Source organism: Coregonus clupeaformis, chromosome 7 (assembly GCF_020615455.1).
Source record: "Coregonus clupeaformis isolate EN_2021a chromosome 7, ASM2061545v1, whole genome shotgun sequence".
NCBI lineage: Eukaryota > Metazoa > Chordata > Actinopteri > Salmoniformes > Salmonidae > Coregonus > Coregonus clupeaformis.
Genome location: NC_059198.1, coordinates 53670028 through 53689108, shown reverse-complemented (window position 1 = coordinate 53689108; position 19081 = coordinate 53670028). Strand labels below are relative to the sequence as shown.

Genomic DNA, 19081 nt, shown 5'->3' with positions numbered 1-19081 from the left:
AAGGAAAGAAATTCCACAAATTAACTTTTAACAAGGCACACCTGTTAATTGAAACGCATTCCAGGTGACTACCTCATGAATCTGGTTGAGAGAATGCCAAGAGTGTGCAAAGCTGTCATCAAGGCAAAGGATGGCTACTTTGAAGAATCTGAAATATAAAATATATTTTGATTTGTTTGTGTTATTATAACACCTTTTTGGTTACTACATGATTCCGTACGTGTTATTTCATAGTTTTGATGTCTTCACTATTATTCTACAATGTAGAAAATAGTAAAAATAAAGAAAAACCCTTGAATGAGTAGGTGTGTCCAAACTTTTGACAGGTACTGTATATTAAGTGCTATATTGAGTTATGAGAAGCCGATTGCAAATGTACAATCAATATAATTCATGATATGATTATCTGAGTGGAAAATGTATGCTTTGATGTGTATAATGGCTTGATTAAATAATTAATGAGTTTAGAATGTTCTGATGGGAGGGGCTTCCCTCTACATATGTAGCCTCTATCAGTTCAAAGGCGGGATGTTTCAATTGATATCTTGATGGGGCAGCACTAGTTAGCTGGACCCATAAATTATGTGTATACTTTTGCGGCAGTACTGTTGTTTTGGAAATCACTATGTAAATAAACACCCTTGCACAGAAGTGATTTTGGGACTCCATCATCGGTTATTGTGTAGATTTTGTAGGTAAGTTTAATATAGGCTTAAGTAACAATTAAGGTTTTTCAGTTTAGCCTTCTGGCCTACGCTACACAACAAATACCATGTGTATCTTTTACCATGGAATACCATGTGTATCTTTTACCATGGAATACCATGTGTATCTTTTACCATGGAATACCATGTGTATCTTTTACCATGGAATACCATGTGTATCTTTTACCATGGAATACCATGTGTATCTTTTACCATGGAATACCATGTGTATCTTTTACCATGGAATACCATGTGTATCTTTTACCATGGAATACCATGTGTATCTTTTACCATGGAATACCATTTGTATCTTTTACCATGGAATACCATGTGTATCTTTTACCATGGAATACCATTTGTATCTTTTACCATGGAATACCATGTGTATCTTTTACCATGGAATACCATGTGTATCTTTTACCATGGAATACCATTTGTATCTTTTACCATGGAATACCATTTGTATCTTTTACCATGGAATACCATTTGTATCTTTTACCATGGAATACCATTTGTATCTTTTACCATGGAATACCATGTGTATCTTTTACCATAGAATACCATTTGTATCTTTTACCATGGAATACCATTTGTATCTTTTACCATGGAATACCATGTGTATCTTTTACCATGGAATACCATGTGTATCTTTTACCATGGAATACCATGTGTATCTTTTACCATGGAATACCATGTGTATCTTTTACCATGGAATACCATGTGTATCTTTTACCATGGAATACCATGTGTATCTTTTACCATGGAATACCATTTGTATCTTTTACCATGGAATACCATGTGTATCTTTTACCATGGAATGCCATTTGTATCTTTTACCATGGAATACCATGTGTATCTTTTACCATGGAATACCATGTGTATCTTTTACCATGGAATACCATTTGTATCTTTTACCATGGAATACCATTTGTATCTTTTACCATGGAATACCATTTGTATCTTTTACCATGGAATACCATTTGTATCTTTTACCATGGAATACCATTTGTATATTTTACCATGGAATACCATGTGTATCTTTTACCATGGAATACCATGTGTATCTTTTACCATGGAATACCATTTGTATCTTTTACCATGGAATACCATTTGTATCTTTTACCATGGAATACCATTTGTATATTTTACCATGGAATACCATTTGTATATTTTACCATGGAATACCATTTGTATATTTTACCATGGAATACCATTTGTATCTTTTACCATGGAATACCATTTGTATATTTTACCATGGAATACCATTTGTATCTTTTACCATGGAATACCATTTGTATCTTTTACCATAGAATACCATGTGTATCTTTTACCATAGAATACCATGTGTATCTTTTACCATAGAATACCATTTGTATCTTTTACCATGGAATACCATGTGTATCTTTTACCATAGAATACCATTTGTATCTTTTACCATGGAATACCATTTGTATCTTTTACCATGGAATACCATGTGTATCTTTTACCATAGAATACCATTTGTATCTTTTACCATGGAATACCATGTGTATCTTTTACCATGGAATACCATTTGTATCTTTTACCATGGAATACCATTTGTATCTTTTACCATGGGATACCATTTGTATCTTTTACCATAGAATACCATTTGTATCTTTTACCATGGAATACCATTTGTATCTTTTACCATAGAATACAATGTGTATATTTTACCACAGAATACCAGGAGTATCTTTCGCTATAGAATACCGCTATAATTAGTTGTAAATCATTTTGTGAACTTTAACTCACTTTTAGTAGCTATTAACATTTCGAAAAAACTTGTACCACCTCTCTTTTACAAAATCAATACACACACACACACACACACACACAGACACACACACACACAAACACACTACGATTGTTACATACCTGCATCTGTTTTTAATGTGGATTTAATGTAGCATGATATTTGAAAAATGGACGGTGTGATGTGGATCTGGTGTGTGTGTTTGTGTGTGTGTGAGGGATCAGTGGGGTGCTGGGGGCAGCTGTCCTGTCCTGCCCACTCAGGGCTCTCTGTCTGGGTATATACCGTTTATCCATGTCCTGGAGTGTGGCTGTTAGAACAGCAAAGCCCCATGTTGTGTAAACAACACCCTGGTTACGGTAACCAAGGCCTGCTGGGCTAAACACATCGAACCCTTTACCTTGAGAGAGAAAGAGACAGAGAGACAGAGAGAGTGATACTGGCTAGCTAGATAGAATAGCTTCAAAGCTAGCTAACAGGCATAGCCCACAGGTTAAATCAAATCAAATCAAATTTTATTGGTCACATGCGCCGAATACAACAGGTGCAGACATTACAGTGAAATGCTTACTTACAGCCCTTAACCAACAGTGCATTTATTTTAAACAAATAAAGTAAGAATAAAACAACAACAAAAAAGTGTTGAGAAAAAAAGAGCAGAAGTAAAAATAAAGTGACAGTAGGGAGGCTATATATACAATAGAATAAAGTGACAGTAGGGAGGCTATATATACAGGGGGGTACCGTTGCATAGTCAATGTGCGGGGGCACCGGCTAGTTGAGGTAGTTGAGGTAATATGTACATGTGGGTAGAGTTAAAGTGACTATGCATAAATACTTAACAGAGTAGCAGCAGCGTAAAAGTATGGGGTGGGGGGGCAGTGCAAATAGTCCGGGTAGCCATGATTAGCTGTTCAGGAGTCTTATGGCTTGGGGGTAGAAGCTGTTGAGAAGTCTTTTGGACCTAGACTTGGCACTCCGGTACCGCTTGCCGTGCGGTAGCAGAGAGAACAGTCTATGACTAGGGTGACTGGAGTCTTTGACAATTTTGAGGGCCTTCCTCTGACACCGCCTGGTATAGAGGTCCTGGATGGCAGGGAGCTTTGCCCCTGTGATGTACTGGGCCGTACGCACTACCCTCTGTAGTGCCTTGCGGTCAGAGGCCAAGCAGTTGCCATACCAGGCGGTGATGCAACCAGTCAGGATGCTCTCGATGGTGCAGCTGTAGAATTTTTTGAGGATCTGAGGACCCATGCCAAATCTTTTTAGTCTCCTGAGGGGGAATAGGCTTTGTCGTGCCCTCTTCACGACTGTCTTGGTGTGTTTGGACCATGATAGTTCGTTGGTGATGTGGACACCAAGGAACTTGAAGCTCTCAACCTGTTCCACTACAGCCCCGTCGATGAGAATGGGGGCGTGCTCAGTCCTCTTTTTTTTCCTGTAGTCCACAATCATCTCCTTTGTCTTGGTCACGTTGAGGGAGAGGTTGTTGTCCTGGCACCACACGGCCAGATCTCTGACCTCCTCCCTATAGGCTGTCTCATCGTTGTCGGTGATCAGGCCTACCACTGTTGTGTCGTCGGCAAACTTAATGATGGTGTTGGAGTCGTGCCTGGCCATGCAGTCATGGGTGAACAGAGAGTACAGGAGGGGACTGAGCACGCACCCCTGAGGGGCCCCCGTGTTGAGGATCAGTGTGGCAGATGTGTTGTTACCTACCCTTACCACCTGGGGGCGGCCCGTCAGTTAGCCAGCTTGTCATTGTGATAGCATAGCCCACAGGTTAGCTAGCTAGTCATTGTGATAGCATAGCCCACAGGTTAGCTAGCTAGTCATTGTGATAGCATATCCCACAGGTTAGCTTAGTCATTGAGCTAGCATAGCCCACATGTTAGCTAGCTTGTCATTGAAGTAGCATAGCCCACAGGTTAGCCAGCTAGTCATTGTGATAGCATAACCCACAGGTTAGCTTAGTCATTGTGATAGCATAGCCCACAGGCTAGCCAGGTAGTGATTGTGATAGCATAGCTCACATGTTAGCTTAGTCATTGGGATAGCTGAACCCATAGGTTAGCCAGCTAGTCATTGTGATAGCATAGCCCACAGCTTAGCTTAGTCATTGTGATAGCATAGCCCACAGGTTAGCTTAATCATTGAGATAGTATAGCCCACAGGTTAGCTTAGTCATTGAGATAGCATATCCCACAGGTTAGCCAGCTAGTCATTGTGATAGCATATCCCACAGGTTAGCCAGCTAGTTATTGTGATAGCATATCCCACAGGTTAGCCAGCTAGTCATTGTGATAGCATAGCCCACATGTTAGCCAGCTAGTCATTGTGATAGCATAGCCCACAGGTTAGCTTCATTATTGTGATAGAATAGCCCAGTTTAGCCAGCTAGCACTCACAACTCTAGAGATTATATGAAGTAGTTGACTGAGGGTTGAATGTGTTTCAAACAACAGTCCAGACAACAGACCAGACAACAGAACAAGGCCCGGTTGAATAAAACATCTTGCATCCATTAAGGATTTACCTTCAAGAATAATTTTCCCTTACCTGGGGGAATTGTTTAATGGTGTTGCATAGAGCCCCTCAACTAGCAGGTAGGGGGTGGCAGGTAGCCCAGTGGTTAGAGAGGAGAGCCAGCAACTGGAGGGTTGCCAGTTTGAATCACGGGTCCGACTGGAAAAATCTGATGGGAAATTAGCTGGCAACCGGAGGGTTGCTGGTATCAAATTCTAGAGGCCTTTGCCTGCCGTTGTGCCCTTGAGCAAGGCGCTTAACCCAGGGCCGTCCCGCCCATTAGGCAGGATTAGGCGGCCGCTTAGAGTGGCAGATTGATGAGGGAGGCATTTTCTGGGCTAAACTGACCAACAACACAAAAACTCACATAATTCTGCCCCAAAACAATGATAACTTCTCTCAACAAGTTGTATATGGGCTATTAAGGTGAGCGCTGATGCCGCCCCATGATAAGCAGTGCCCACTTTGCCAAAGGCAGGGGCACAAAATATGTATTGTGTCCTCTCCATGGTGCTGGTGGAGAGACGCAGCCCTGCGGCGCTCCACCAACGCTCCGTCAAAGTCATATAACATTAATCATGTAGCCTATATGGAAGAAATAGTATTTTGCTTCTGTGGACTTTTCTTTAGCCTACAGAGCGACCAAATTTATGACAATGTCATGAGACACACTCAACAAGATGGGCCGATAGACATGGCAGCTCTGTTTCTAGCTACTAAGTAACTCACCAGCATTCCGACCAGAAATACGACTTTCATGAATTGGATCCTTTGTTCGTACCCCCCAAGGCAATTGAACTGCTCCAAGTCGTGGCCGGCGGTGAAGAGGTATTCGGAGGCGTACACACCATCCAACGCTTCCGAGTAAATTACTCTCTAATGTTCAGTCCCTGGACAATAAAGTAGATCTCCTTCCAGAGAAACATTAGGGACTTTAACATACTCTGTTTCACGGAATCATGGCTCGCTCCGGATATACTGTCCCATCCACACAACCAGCTGGGTTCTCAGTACATCGTGCAGATAGGAATAAAGAACTGTCCGGGAAAAAGAAAGGCGGAGGTGAATGTTTCATGATTAACTACTCATGTTGTGATTGTGGTAACTCAAGTCCTTTTGTTCACCTAACCTAGAATACCTCACAATCAAATGCCGACCATATTACCTCCCAAGAGAATTCTCTTTGGTTATAGTCATAGCCATGTATATCCCCCCTCAAGCCGATAGCACGACGGCCCTCAAGGATCTACACTGAACTTTGTTCAAACTGGAAAACGCATACCCTGAGGCTGCATTTATTGTAGCAGGGGACTTTAACAAAGCAAATCTGTGGAAAACGCTACTGAAGTTCTATCAACACATTGCCTGTAGTACTCGCACTTCAAAAACTCTTAACCGTTGTTACTCTCCCTTCCGGGATGTCTACAAGGCCCTCCCCCACCCTCCCTTCGGCAAATCAGATCACGACTCCATTCTGCTCCTCCCTTCCTATAGACAGAAACTCAAACTGGAAGTACCCATTCTAAGGTCTATTCAACGCTGGACTGACCAATCGGAATCCATGCTTCAAGATTGTTTTGATCACGTGGACTGGGATATGTTCCAGGCTGCGTCTGAGAATAACATTGATGTATACACTGACACAGTGGCTGAATTCATCAGGAAGTGTATAGGGGATGTTGTTCCCACTGTGACGATTTAAACCTACCTAAACCAAAAACTGTGGATAGATGGCAGCATTTGCGCAAAACTGAAAGCGCGAACCACCACATTTAACCACGGCAAGGTGATTTGGAATTTGGCTTAATACAAACAGTCCAGTTATGCCCTCTGTAAGGCAGTCAAACAGGCAAAACGTCATTACAGAGACAAAGTGGAGTCGCAATTCAGTGTCTCAGACACAAGACGTATATGGCAGGGACTCCAGACAATTACGGATTACAAAGGGAAAACCAGCCACGTCGCAAACACTGACGTCTTGCTCCCAGACAAGCTAAACACCTTCTTTGCCCGCTTTGAGGATAGTATAGTACCACCGACTCTGGCCACTCCCGAGGACTGTGGGTTCTCCATCTCCGTGGCCAACGTGAGTAAGACATTTAAACGTGTTAACCCTTGCAAGGCTGCCGGCCCAGACGGCACCCCTAGCCGCGTCATCAGAGTATGAGCAGACCAGCTGCCTGGAGTGTTTACGGACATATTCAATCTCTCTCTATCACAGTCTACTGTTCCCACTTGCTTCAAGATGTCCACCCTTGTTTATTTTCCTAAGAAAGCAAAGGTAACTGAACTAAATGACTATCACCCCGTAGCACTCACTTCTTTCATCATGAAGTGCTTTCTGAGCACCTCCACCTTACCTGACAGAATGACCCAATACCCCATAATGACCCAATACCCCATAATGACCCAATACCCCATAATGACCCAATACCCCATAATGACACAATACCCCATAATGACCCAATACCCCATAATGACCCAATACCCCATAATGACCCAATACCCCATAATGACCCATTACCCCATAATGACACAATAGCCCATAATGACCCATTACCCCATAATGACCCAATACCCCATACTGACCCAATACCCCATAATGACCCAATACCCCATAATGACACAATACCCCATAATGACCCAATACCCCATAATGACCCAATACCCCATAATGACCCAATACCCCATAATGACACAATACCCCATAATGACCCAATACCCCATAATGACACAATACACCATAATGACCCAATACACCATAATGACACAATACCCCATAATGACACAATACCCCATAATGACCCAATACCCCATAATGCCCCAATACCCCATAATGACCCAATACCCCATAATGACCCAATACCCCATAATGACCCAATACCTCATAATGACCCAATACCCCGTAATGACCCAATACCCCGTAATGACCCAATACCCCATAATGACCCAATACCCCATAATGACACAATACCCCATAATGACCCAATACCCCATAATGACACAATACCCCATAATGACCCAATACCCCATAATGACACAATACACCATAATGACCCAATACACCATAATGACACAATACCCCATAATGACACAATACCCCATAATGACCCAATACCCCATAATGCCCCAATACCCCATAATGACCCAATACCCCATAATGACCCAATACCCCATAATGACCCAATACCTCATAATGACCCAATACCCCGTAATGACCCAATACCCCGTAATGACCCAATACCCCGTAATGACCCAATACCCCATAATGACCCAATACCCCATAATGACCCAATACCCCATAATGACCCAATACCCCATAATGACACAATACCCATAATGACCCAATACCCCATAATGACCCAATACCCCATAATGACCCAATACCCCATAATGACCCAATACCCCAGAATGACAAAGCAAAAACAGGTTATTAGACATTTTTGCAAATGTATTAAAAATAAAAAACTGAAATACCTTATTTACATAAGTATTCAGACCCTTTGCTATGAGACTCGAAATTGAGCTCAGGTGCATCCTGTTTCCATTGATCATCCTTGAGATGTTTCTACTACTTGATTGGAGTCCACCTGTGGTAAATTCTATTGATTGGACATGATTTGGAAAGGCACACACCTGTCTATATAAGGTCCCACAGTTGACGGTGCATGTCAGAGCAAAAACCAAGCCATGAGGTCGAAGGAATTGTCCGTAGAGTGCTGAGACAGGATTGTGTCGAGGCACAGATCTGGGGAAGGGTACCAAAAAATGTCTGCAGCATTGAAGGTCCCCAAGAACACAGTGGCCTCCATCATTCTTAAATGGAAGATGTTTGGAACCACCAAGACTCTTCCTAGCGCTGGTCGCCCGGCCAAACTGAGCAATCGCGGGAGAAGGGCCTTGGTCAGGAAGGTGAACCTGACGGTCACTCAGACAGAGCTCTAGAGTTCCTCTGTGGAGATGGGAGAACCTTCCAGAAGGACAACCATCTCTGTAGCACTCCATCAATCAGGCCTTTATTGCAGAGTGGCCAGACGAAAGCCACTCCTCAGTAAAAGGCACATGACAGACCGCTTGGAGTTTGCCAAAAGGCACCTAAAGACTCTCAGACCATGAGAAACAAGATTCTCTGGTCTGATGAAACCAAGATTGAACTCTTTTGCCTGAATGCCAAGCATCACGTCTGGAGGAAACTTGGCACCATCCCTACAGTGAAGCATGGTGATGGCAGAATCATGCTGTGGGGATGTTTTTCAGCGGCAGGGACTGGGAGACTAGTCAGGATCAAGGCAAAGATGAACAGAGAAAAGTACAGAGAGATCCTTGATGAAAACCTGCTCCAGAGCTCTCAGGACCTCAGACTGGGCGAAGGTTCACCTTCCAACAGGGCAACGACCCTAAGCACACAGCCAAGACAACGCAAGAGTTGCTTCGGGACAAGTCTCTGAATGTCCTTGATTGGCCCAGCCAGAACCCGGACTTAAACCTGATCGAACATCTCTGGAGAGACCTGAAAATAGCTAGCGTCATACCCAAGAAGACTCAAGGCTGTAATCACTGCCAAAGGTGCTTCAACAAAGTACTGACTAAAGGGTCTGAATACTTATGTAAATGTGAATTTTGCGTTTTTTATTTTTAATAGATTAGCTAAACATAAAAAAACAACTGTTTTTACTTTGTCATTATGGGGTATTGTGTTTAGATTGATGAGGGGAAAAAACAATGTAATACATTTTAGAATAAGGCTGAAATGTAATAAAATGTGGAAAAAGTCAAGGGGTCTGAATACTTTTCCAAGGCGCTGTATATAGTCACTGAGAGTACAAAACATTATGAACACCTGGTCTTTCAATGACATAGACTGACCAGGTGAATCCAGGTGAAAGCTATGATCCCTTATTGATGTCACTTGTTAAATCCACTTCAATCAGTGTAGATGAAGTGGAGGAGACCGGTTAAAGAAGGATCTTTAAGCTTTGAGACATGGATTGTGTATGTGTGCCATTCAGAGGGTGAATGGGCAAGTCAAAAGATTGAATTGCCTTTGAACGGGGTTATGGTAGTAGGTGCCAGGTGCACCGGTTTGTGTCAAGAACTGCAACGCTGCTGTGTGTGTCAACGGTTTCCTGTGTGTAACAAGAATGATCCACCACCCAAAGGACATCCAGCCAACTTGACACAAATGTGGGAAGCATTTGTCAGTATGGGCCAGCATCCCTGTGGAACGCTTTTGACACCTTGTAGATTCCATGCCGCCACAAATTGAGGCTGTTCTGAGAGCGAAAAGGGGGGTGCAACTCAATATTAGGAAGTTTAATGTTTTGTACACTCCATGTATATACAGTAATGGTGTGTATAGACAGAATGGACAGTATATGAATAGAAAATGTGTGTATAGCAGTAGTTACAGTGGGGGAAAAAAGTATTTAGTCAGCCACCAATTGTGCAAGTACTCGCACTTAAAAAGATTAGAGAGGCCTGTAATTTTCATCATAGGTACACGTCAACTAAGACAGACAAAATGAGAAAAAAAATCCAGAAAATCACATTGTAGGATTTTTCATGAATTTATTTGCAAATTATGGTGGAAAATAAGTATTTGGTCAATAAAAAAAGTTTCTCAATACTTTGTTATATACCCTTTGTTGGCAATGACACAGGTCAAACGTTTTCTGTAAGTCTTCACAAGGTTTTCACACACTGTTGCTGGTATTTTGGCCCATTCCTCCATGCAGATCTCCTTTAGAGCAGTGATGTTTTGGGGCTGTCGCTGGGCAACACAGACTTTCAACTCCCTCCAAAGATTTTCTATGGGGTTGAGATCTGGAGACTGGCTAGGCAACTCTAGGACCTTGAAATGCTTCTTACGAAGCCACTCCTTCGTTGCCCGGGCGGTGTGTTTGGGATCATTGTCATGCTGAAAGACCCAGCCACGTTTCATCTTCAATGCCCTTGCTGATGGAAGGAGGTTTCCACTCAAAATCTCACGATACATGGCCCCATTCATTCTTTCCTTTACACGGATCAGTCGTCCTGGTCCCTTTGCAGAAAAACAGCCCCAAAGCATGATGTTTCCACCCCCATGCTTCACAGAGCACTTCCTCCCAGCTGCCCACTGCACTGAGGCTAGGAAACACTATCACCACCGATAAATCTACAATAATCGAGAATTTCAACAAGCATTTTGCTACAGCTGGCCATGCTTTCCATCTGGCTACCACCAACCCGGCCACCAACTCTGCACCCTCTGCTGCAACTTGCCCATGCCCCCCCCGCTTCTCCTTCACACAAATTCAGACAGCTGATGTTTTGAAAGCGCTGCAAAATCTGGACCCCTACAAATCAGCTGGGCTAGACAATCTGGACCCTTTCTTCCTAAAACTAGCCGCCGAAATTGTCGCAACCCCTATTACTAGTCTGTTCAACCTCTCTTTCATAACGTCTGAGATCCCCAGAGATTGGAAAGCTGCCGCGGTCATCCCCCTCTTCAAAGGGGGTGACACTCTAGATCCAAACTGCTACAGACCTATATCCATCCTGCCCTGCCTTTCGAAAGTATTCGAAAGCCAAGTTAATAAACAGATCATCGACCATTTCGAATACCACCGTACCTTCTCCGCTATGCAATCCGGTTTCCGAGCTGGTCACGGGTGCACTTCAGCCACGCTCAAGGTCCTAAACGATATTATAACCGCGATTGATAATAGACAGTACTGTGCAGCCGTCTTCATCGACCTGGCCAAGGCTTTCGACTCTGTCAACCACCGCATTCTTATTGGCAGACTAAATAGCCTTGGTTTCTCAAATGACTGCCTCGCCTGGTTCACCAACTACTTCTCAGATAGAGTTCAGTGTGTCAAATCGGAGGGCCTGTTGTCTGGACCTATGGCAGTCTCTATGGGGGTGCCACAGGGTTCAATTCTTGGGCCGACACTTTTCTCCGTGTATATCAATGATGTCGCTCTTGCTGCTGGTGACTCTCAGATCCACCTCTACGCAGACGACACCATTTTGTATACATCTGGCCCTTCATTGGACACTGTGTTAACAAACCTCCAAACGAGCTTCAATGCCATACAACAATCCTTCAGTAGCCTTCAACTGCTCTTAAACACTAGTAAAACTAAATGCATGCTTTTCAATCGAACGCTGCTAGCACCCGCCCACCCGACTAGAATCACCACTCTCGACGGGTCTGACCTAGAGTATGTGGACAACTACAAATATCTAGGTGTCTGGTTAGACTGTAAACTCAACTTCCAGACTCACATAAAGAATCTCCAATCCAAAGTTAAATCTAGAATCGGCTTCCTATTTCGCAACAAAGCCTCCTTCACTCATGCTGCCAAACATGCCCTCGTAAAACTGACTATCCTACCGATCCTTGACTTCGGCGATGTCATTTATAAAATAGCCTCCAACACTCTACTCAGCAAATTGGATGTAGTCTATCACAGTGCCATCCGTTTTGTCTCCAAAGCCCCATACACTACCCACCACTGTGACCTGTACGCTCTTGTTGGCTGGTCCTCACTACATGTTCGTCGTCAAACCCACTGGCTCCAGGCCATCTATAAATCACTGCTAGGCAAATCCCCGCCTTATCTTAGCTCATTGGTCACCATAGCAGCACCCACCCGTAGTCTGCGCTCCAGCAGGTATATCTCACTGGTCATTCCCAAAGCCAACACCTCCTTTGGCCGCCATTCCTTCCAGTTCTCTGCTGCCAATGACTGGAACGAATTGCAAAAATCTCTGAAGCTGGAGACTCTTATCTCCCTCAATAACTTTAAGCATCAGTTGTCAGAGCACCTTACCGATCACTGCACCTGTACACAGCCCATCTGAAATTAGCCCACCCAACTACCTCATCCCTATATTGTTATTTAATTTGCTCTTTTGCACCCCAGTATCTCTATTTGCACATAATCTCTTGCACATCTAGCATTCCAGTGTTAATACTATTGTAATTATTCTGCACTATAGCCTATTTATTGCCTTACCTCCATAACTTGCTACATTTGCACACACTGTATATATATTTTTCTGTTGTATTTCTGACTTTATGTTTTTTATTTTTACCCCATATGTAACTCTGTGTTGTTTTTGTTGCACTACTTTGCTTTGTCTTGGCCAGGTCGCAGTTGTAAATGAGAACCTGTTCTCAACTGGCTTACCTGGTTAAATAAAGGTGAAATAAAAAAATAAATAAAACAGTAGGTATGGTGTTCATTGGATGCAAATCAGCATTCTTTGTCCTCCAAACACGACGAGTTGAGTTTTTACCAAAAAGTTCTATTTTGGTTTCATTTGACCATATGACATTCTCCCAATCCTCTTCTGGATCATCCAAATGCACTCTAGCAAACTTCAGACAGGCCTGGACATGTACTGGCTTAAGCAGGGGGACACGTCTGGCACTGCAGGATTTGAGTCCCTGGCGGCGTAGTGTGTTACTCATGGTAGGCTTTGTTACTTTGGTCCCAGCTCTCTGCAGGTCATTCACTAGGTCCCCCCGTGTGGTTCTGGGATTTTTGCTCACCGTTCTTGTGATCATTTTGACCCCACGGTCTACAATTTTGTTTCTGGTGTCCTTTCACAGCTCTTTGGTCTTGGCCATAGCTGAGTTTGGAGTGTGACTGTTTGAGATTGTGGACAGGTGTCTTTTATACTGATAACAAGTTCAAACAGGTGCCATTAATACAGGTAACGAGTGGAGGACAGAGGAGCCTCTTAAAGAAGAAGTTACAGGTCTGTGAGAGCCAGAAATCTTGCTTGTTTGTAGGTGACCAAATACTTATTTTCCACCATAATTTGCAAATCCAAACTCCACTATGGCCAAGACCAAAGAGCTGTCAAAGGACACCAGAAACAAAATTGTAGACCTGCACCAGGCTGGGAAGACTGAATCTGCAATAGGTAAGCAGCTTGGTTTGAAGAAATCAACTGTGGGAGCAATTATTAGGAAATGGAAGACATACAAGACCACTGATAATCTCCCTCGATCTGGGGCTCCACGCAAGATCTCACCCTGTGGGGTCAAAATGATCACAAGAACGGTGAGCAAAAATCCCAGAACCACACGGGGGGACCTAGTGAATGACCTGCAGAGAGCTGGGACCAAAGTAACAAAGCCTACCATCAGTAACACACTTCGCCGCCAGGGACTCAAATCCTGCAGTGCAAGACGTGTCCCCCTGCATAAGCCAGTACATGTCCAGGCCCGTCTGAAGTTTGCTAGAGTGCATTTGGATGATCCAGAAGAGGATTGGGAGAATGTCATATGGTCAGATGAAACCAAAATAGAACTTTTTGGTAAAAACTCAACTTGTCGTGTTTGGAGGACAAAGAATGCTGAGTTGCATCCAAAGAACACCATACCTACTGTGAAGCATGGGGGTGGAAACATCATGCTTTGGGGCTGTGTTTCTGCAAAGGGACCAGGACGACTGATCCGTGTAAAGGAAAGAATTAATGGGGCCATGTATCGTGAGATTTTGAGTGAAAACCTCCTTCCATCAGCAAGGGCATTGAAGATGAAACGTGGTTGGGTCTTTCAGCATGACAATGATCCCAAACACACCGCACGGGCAACGAAGGAGTGGCTTCGTAAGAAGCATTTCAAGGTCCTGGAGTGGCCTAGCCAGTCTCCAGATCTCAACCCCATAGAAAATCTTTGGAGGGAGTTGAAAGTCTGTGTTGTCCAGCGACAGCCCCAAAACATCACTGCTCTAGAGGAGATCTGCATGGAGGAATGGGCCAAAATATCAGCAACAGTGTGTGAAAACCTTGTGAAGACTTACAGAAAACGTTTGACCTGTGTCATTGCCAACAAAGGGTATATAACAAAGTATTGAGAAACTTTTATTATTGACCAAATACTTATTTTCCACCATAATTTGCAAATAAATTCATAAAAAATCCTACAATGTGATTTTTTTGATTTTTTTTCCTCATTTTGTCTGTCATAGTTGACGTGTACCTATGATGAAAATGACAGGCCTCTCTCATCTTTTTAAGTGGGAGAACTTGCACAATTCGTGGCTGACTAAATACTTTTTTTGCCCACTGTATGGGAGTTTATCAAAATTGGATTTGTTTTCGAAATTCTATGTGGGTCTGTGTAATCTGAGGGAAATATGTGTCTCGAATGTAGTCATACATTTGGCAGGAGGTTAGGAAGTGCAGCTCAGTTTCCACCTCATTTTGTGGGCAGTATGCACATAGCCTGTCTTCTCTTGAGAGCCAGGTCTGCCTATGGCGGCATTTCTCAATAGCAAGGCTATGCTCACTGAATCTGTACATAGTCAAAGCTTTCCTTAATTTTGGGTCAGTCACAGTGGTCAGGTATTCTGCCACTGTGTACTCTCTGTTTAGGGTCAAATAGCATTCTAGTTTGCTCTGATTTTTTATTAATAATTTACAATGTGTCAAGTAATTGTTCCTTTTGAAGGCCCTTCTTGCCTGTCTCTCAGATAATTCACAGCAAGTTACCTGTGATGCTGATGTTTAGGCCGAGGTATGTATAGTTTTTTGTGTGCTCTAGGGCAACAGTGTCTAGATGGAATTTGTATTTGTGGTGCTGGCAACTGGACCTTTTTTGGAACACCATTATTTTTGTCTTACTGAGATTTACTGTCAGGGCCCAGGTCTGACAGAATCTGTGCAGAAGATCTAGGTGCTGCTGTAGGCCCTCCTTGGTTGGGGACAGAAGCACCAGATCATCAGCAAACAGTATATACAGTGGGGAGAACAAGTATTTGATACACTGCCGATTTTGCAGGTTTTCCTACTTACAAAGCATGTAGAGGTCTATAATTTGTATCATAGTTACACTTCAACTGTGAGAGACGGAATCTAAAACAAAAAATCCAGAAAATCACATTGTATGATTTTTAAGTAATTAATTTGCATTTTATTGCATGACATAAGTATTTGATCACCTACCAACCAGTAAGAATTCCGGCTCTCACAGACCTGTTAGTTTTTCTTTAAGAAGCCCTCCTGTTCTCCACTCAATACCTGTATTAACTGCACCTGTTTGAACTCGTTACCTGTATAAAAGACACCTGTCCACACACTCAATCAAACAGACTCCAACCTCTCCACAATGGCCAAGACCAGAGAGCTGTGTAAGGACATTAGGGATAAAATTGTAGACCTGCACAAGGCTGGGATGGGCTACAGGACAATAGGCAAGCAGCTTGGTGAGGAGGCAACAACTGTTGGCGCAATTATTAGAAAATGGAAGAAGTTCAAGATGACGGTCAATCACCCTCGGTCTGGGGCTCCATGCAAGATCTCACCTCGTGGGGCATCAATGATCATGAGGAAGGTGAGGGATCAGCCCAGAACTACACGGCAGGACCTGGTCAATGACCTGAAGAGAGCTGGGACGACAGTCTCAAAGAAAACCATTAGTAACACACTACGCCGTCATGGATTAAAATTCTGCAGCGCATGCAAGGTCCCCCTGCTCAAGCCAGCGCATGTCCAGGCCCATCTGAAGTTTGCCAATGACCATCTGGATGATCCAGAGGAGGAATGGGAGAAGGTCATGTGGTCTGATGAGACAAAAATATAGCTTTTTGGTTTAAACAGAGCTTTTTGGTCTAAACTCCACTCGCTGTGTTTGGAGGAAGAAGAAGGATGAGTACAACCCCAAGAACACCATCCCAACCGTGAAGCATGGAGGTGGAAACATCATTCTTTGGGGATGCTTTTCTGCAAAGGGGACAGGACGACTGCACCATATTGAGGGGAGGATGGATGGGGCCATGTATCGCGAGATCTTGGCCAACAACCTCCTTCCCTCAGTAAGAGCATTGAAGATGGGTCGTGGCTTGGTCTTCCAGCATGACAATGACCCGAAACACACAGCCAGGGCAACTAAGGAGTGGCTCCGTAAGAAGCATCTCAAGGTCCTGGAGTGGCCTAGCCAGTCTCCAGACCTGAACCCAATAGAAAATCTTTGGAGGGAGCTGAAAGTCCGTATTGCCCAGCGACAGCCCCGAAACCTGAAGGATCTGGAGAAGGTCTGTATGGAAGAGTGGGCCAAAATCCCTGCTGCAGTGTGTGCAAACCTGGTCAAGACCTACAGGAAACGTATGATCTCTGTAATTGCAAACAAAGGTTTATGTACCAAATATTAAGTTCTGCTTTTCTGATGTGTCAAATACTTATGTCATGCAATAAAATGCAAATTAATTACTTAAAAATCATACAATGTGATATACTGGATTTTTTGTTTTAGATTCCGTCTCTCACAGTTGAAGTGTAACTATGATACAAATTACAGACCTCTACATGCTTTGTAAGTAGGAAAACCTGCAAAATCGGCAGTGTATCAAATACTTGTTCTCCCCACTGTATTTGACTTCAGATTCTAGTAGGGTGAGGACGGGTGATGCAGACTGTTCTAGTGCTCTCGCCAATTCGTTGATATAAATGTTGAAGTGGGTGGGGTTCAAGCTGCATCCCTGTCTCACCCCACGGCCCTGTGGAAAGAAATGTGTGTGTTTTTTTGCACATTTTAACCACACACTTGTTGTTTGTGTACATGGATTTTATAATGTCGTATGTTTTTCCCGAACACCGCTTTCAATCAATTTGTATAGCAGACCCTCATGCCAAATTGAGTCAAAAGCTTTTTTGAAATCAACAAAGCATGAGAAGACTTTGCCTTTGTTTTGGTTTGGGTTAGGGTTAGGGTTAGGGTTAGTGTGCAAGTCTGCTGTTAATAATAATGCAGAGGATTTTCCCAAGGTTGCTGTTGACGTATCTCCCACGGTAGTTATTGGGGTCAAATTTGTCTCCACTTTTGTGGATTGGGTTGATCAGTCCTTGGTTCCAAATATTGGGGAAAATGTCAGAGCTGAGGATGATGTTAAAGAGTTTAAGAATAGCCAATTGGAATTTGTGGTCCCTCCTCTCTCTCTCTCTCTCTCTCTCTCTCTCTCTCTCTCTCTCTCTCTCTCTCTCTCTCTCTCTCTCTCTCTCCCTCTCCCTCTCCCTCTCCCTCTCCCTCTCCCTCTCCCTCTCCCTCTCTCTCTCTCTCTCTCTCTCTCTCTCTCTCTCTCTCTCTCTCTCTCTCTCTCTCTCTCTCTCCCTCTCCCTCTCCCTCTCCCTCTCCCTCTCCCTCTCCCTCTCCCTCTCTCTCGCTCTCGCTCTCTCGCTCTCTGTTAAATTATTTAGGTGTTAGTTTTGTACCTGCCTCTCTCTTTGGGAGTCGCCAGGCAACTGAAAGACTATCCCAGGCCCCTGAAAGCTACATGACAGCAATGCCCCCCCCAAACACACACACAAACACACATACACACACAAACAAACACACTCAGTCTCTCACCTGTCTCATCTGGTCTGGTCTCGTCAGTTTGATCTGAGCCAGGCTATCTCACCTGTCTAACTCTAACCCTAACCCTTCTCAATGCTTTGTGTTTCCTGCAGGATAGTTGACTGACTGACCGAGCAGCATGTCTAAACCATCATCCAACGTCAAAGCCCTGCAGGTAGGAGTGTGTGTGTGTGTGTGTGTGTGTGTGTGTGTGTGTGTGTGTGTGAGTGTGTGTGTGTGTGTGAGTGTGTTTAATTGCTCTCAGTAATATAGAACTGTTTTGAATCCATCTACAGCAGTTCTATTATTGAAAATATAAATGACAATACAGAGGGACCTCCCCACTAAAACCTGTAGGTCTCCCACTGGACAAGTTTAGTTAGAGCTGGGTTAGAGATACAACCTGTAGGTCTCCCACTGGACTAGTTTAGTTAGAGCTGGGTTAGAGATACAACCTGTAGGTCTCCCACTGGACTAGTTTAGTTAGAGCTGGGTTAGAGATACAACCTGTAGGTCTCCCACTGGACTAGTTTAGTTAGAGCTGGGTTAGAGATACAACCTGTAGGTCTCCCACTGGACACAGACATCAGTTCAATGTCTAGCTATGATTTACATTTGGTTGAGTTGTCAACGAATGTGAATTCAATGTGAAATCAACAAAAAATGTCACCATGTCATTGGATTTAGGTGAAAAGTTTGGTAAAAAAAATAAGAGATGTCCTTACATTGATTACTTTTTTAAAA

At 43.5% G+C, this 19081-nt stretch overlaps 1 protein-coding gene across 4 annotated transcripts in view; it reads left to right on the top strand.

Moving 5' to 3' along the window:
- Positions 1 to 19081, top strand: part of smpx (small muscle protein X-linked) — a 62506-nt gene that overhangs the window by 24168 nt on the left and 19257 nt on the right. For all 4 annotated transcript variants that reach the window (XM_041874448.2, XM_045221433.1, XM_041874447.2 and 1 more), the window contains exon 2: positions 18451 to 18512. In XM_041874448.2, coding sequence (XP_041730382.1) covers positions 18477 to 18512 — 36 coding nt within the window. In that variant the 5' untranslated portion in view covers positions 18451 to 18476. The remainder of the gene's footprint in view (positions 1 to 18450; positions 18513 to 19081) is intronic.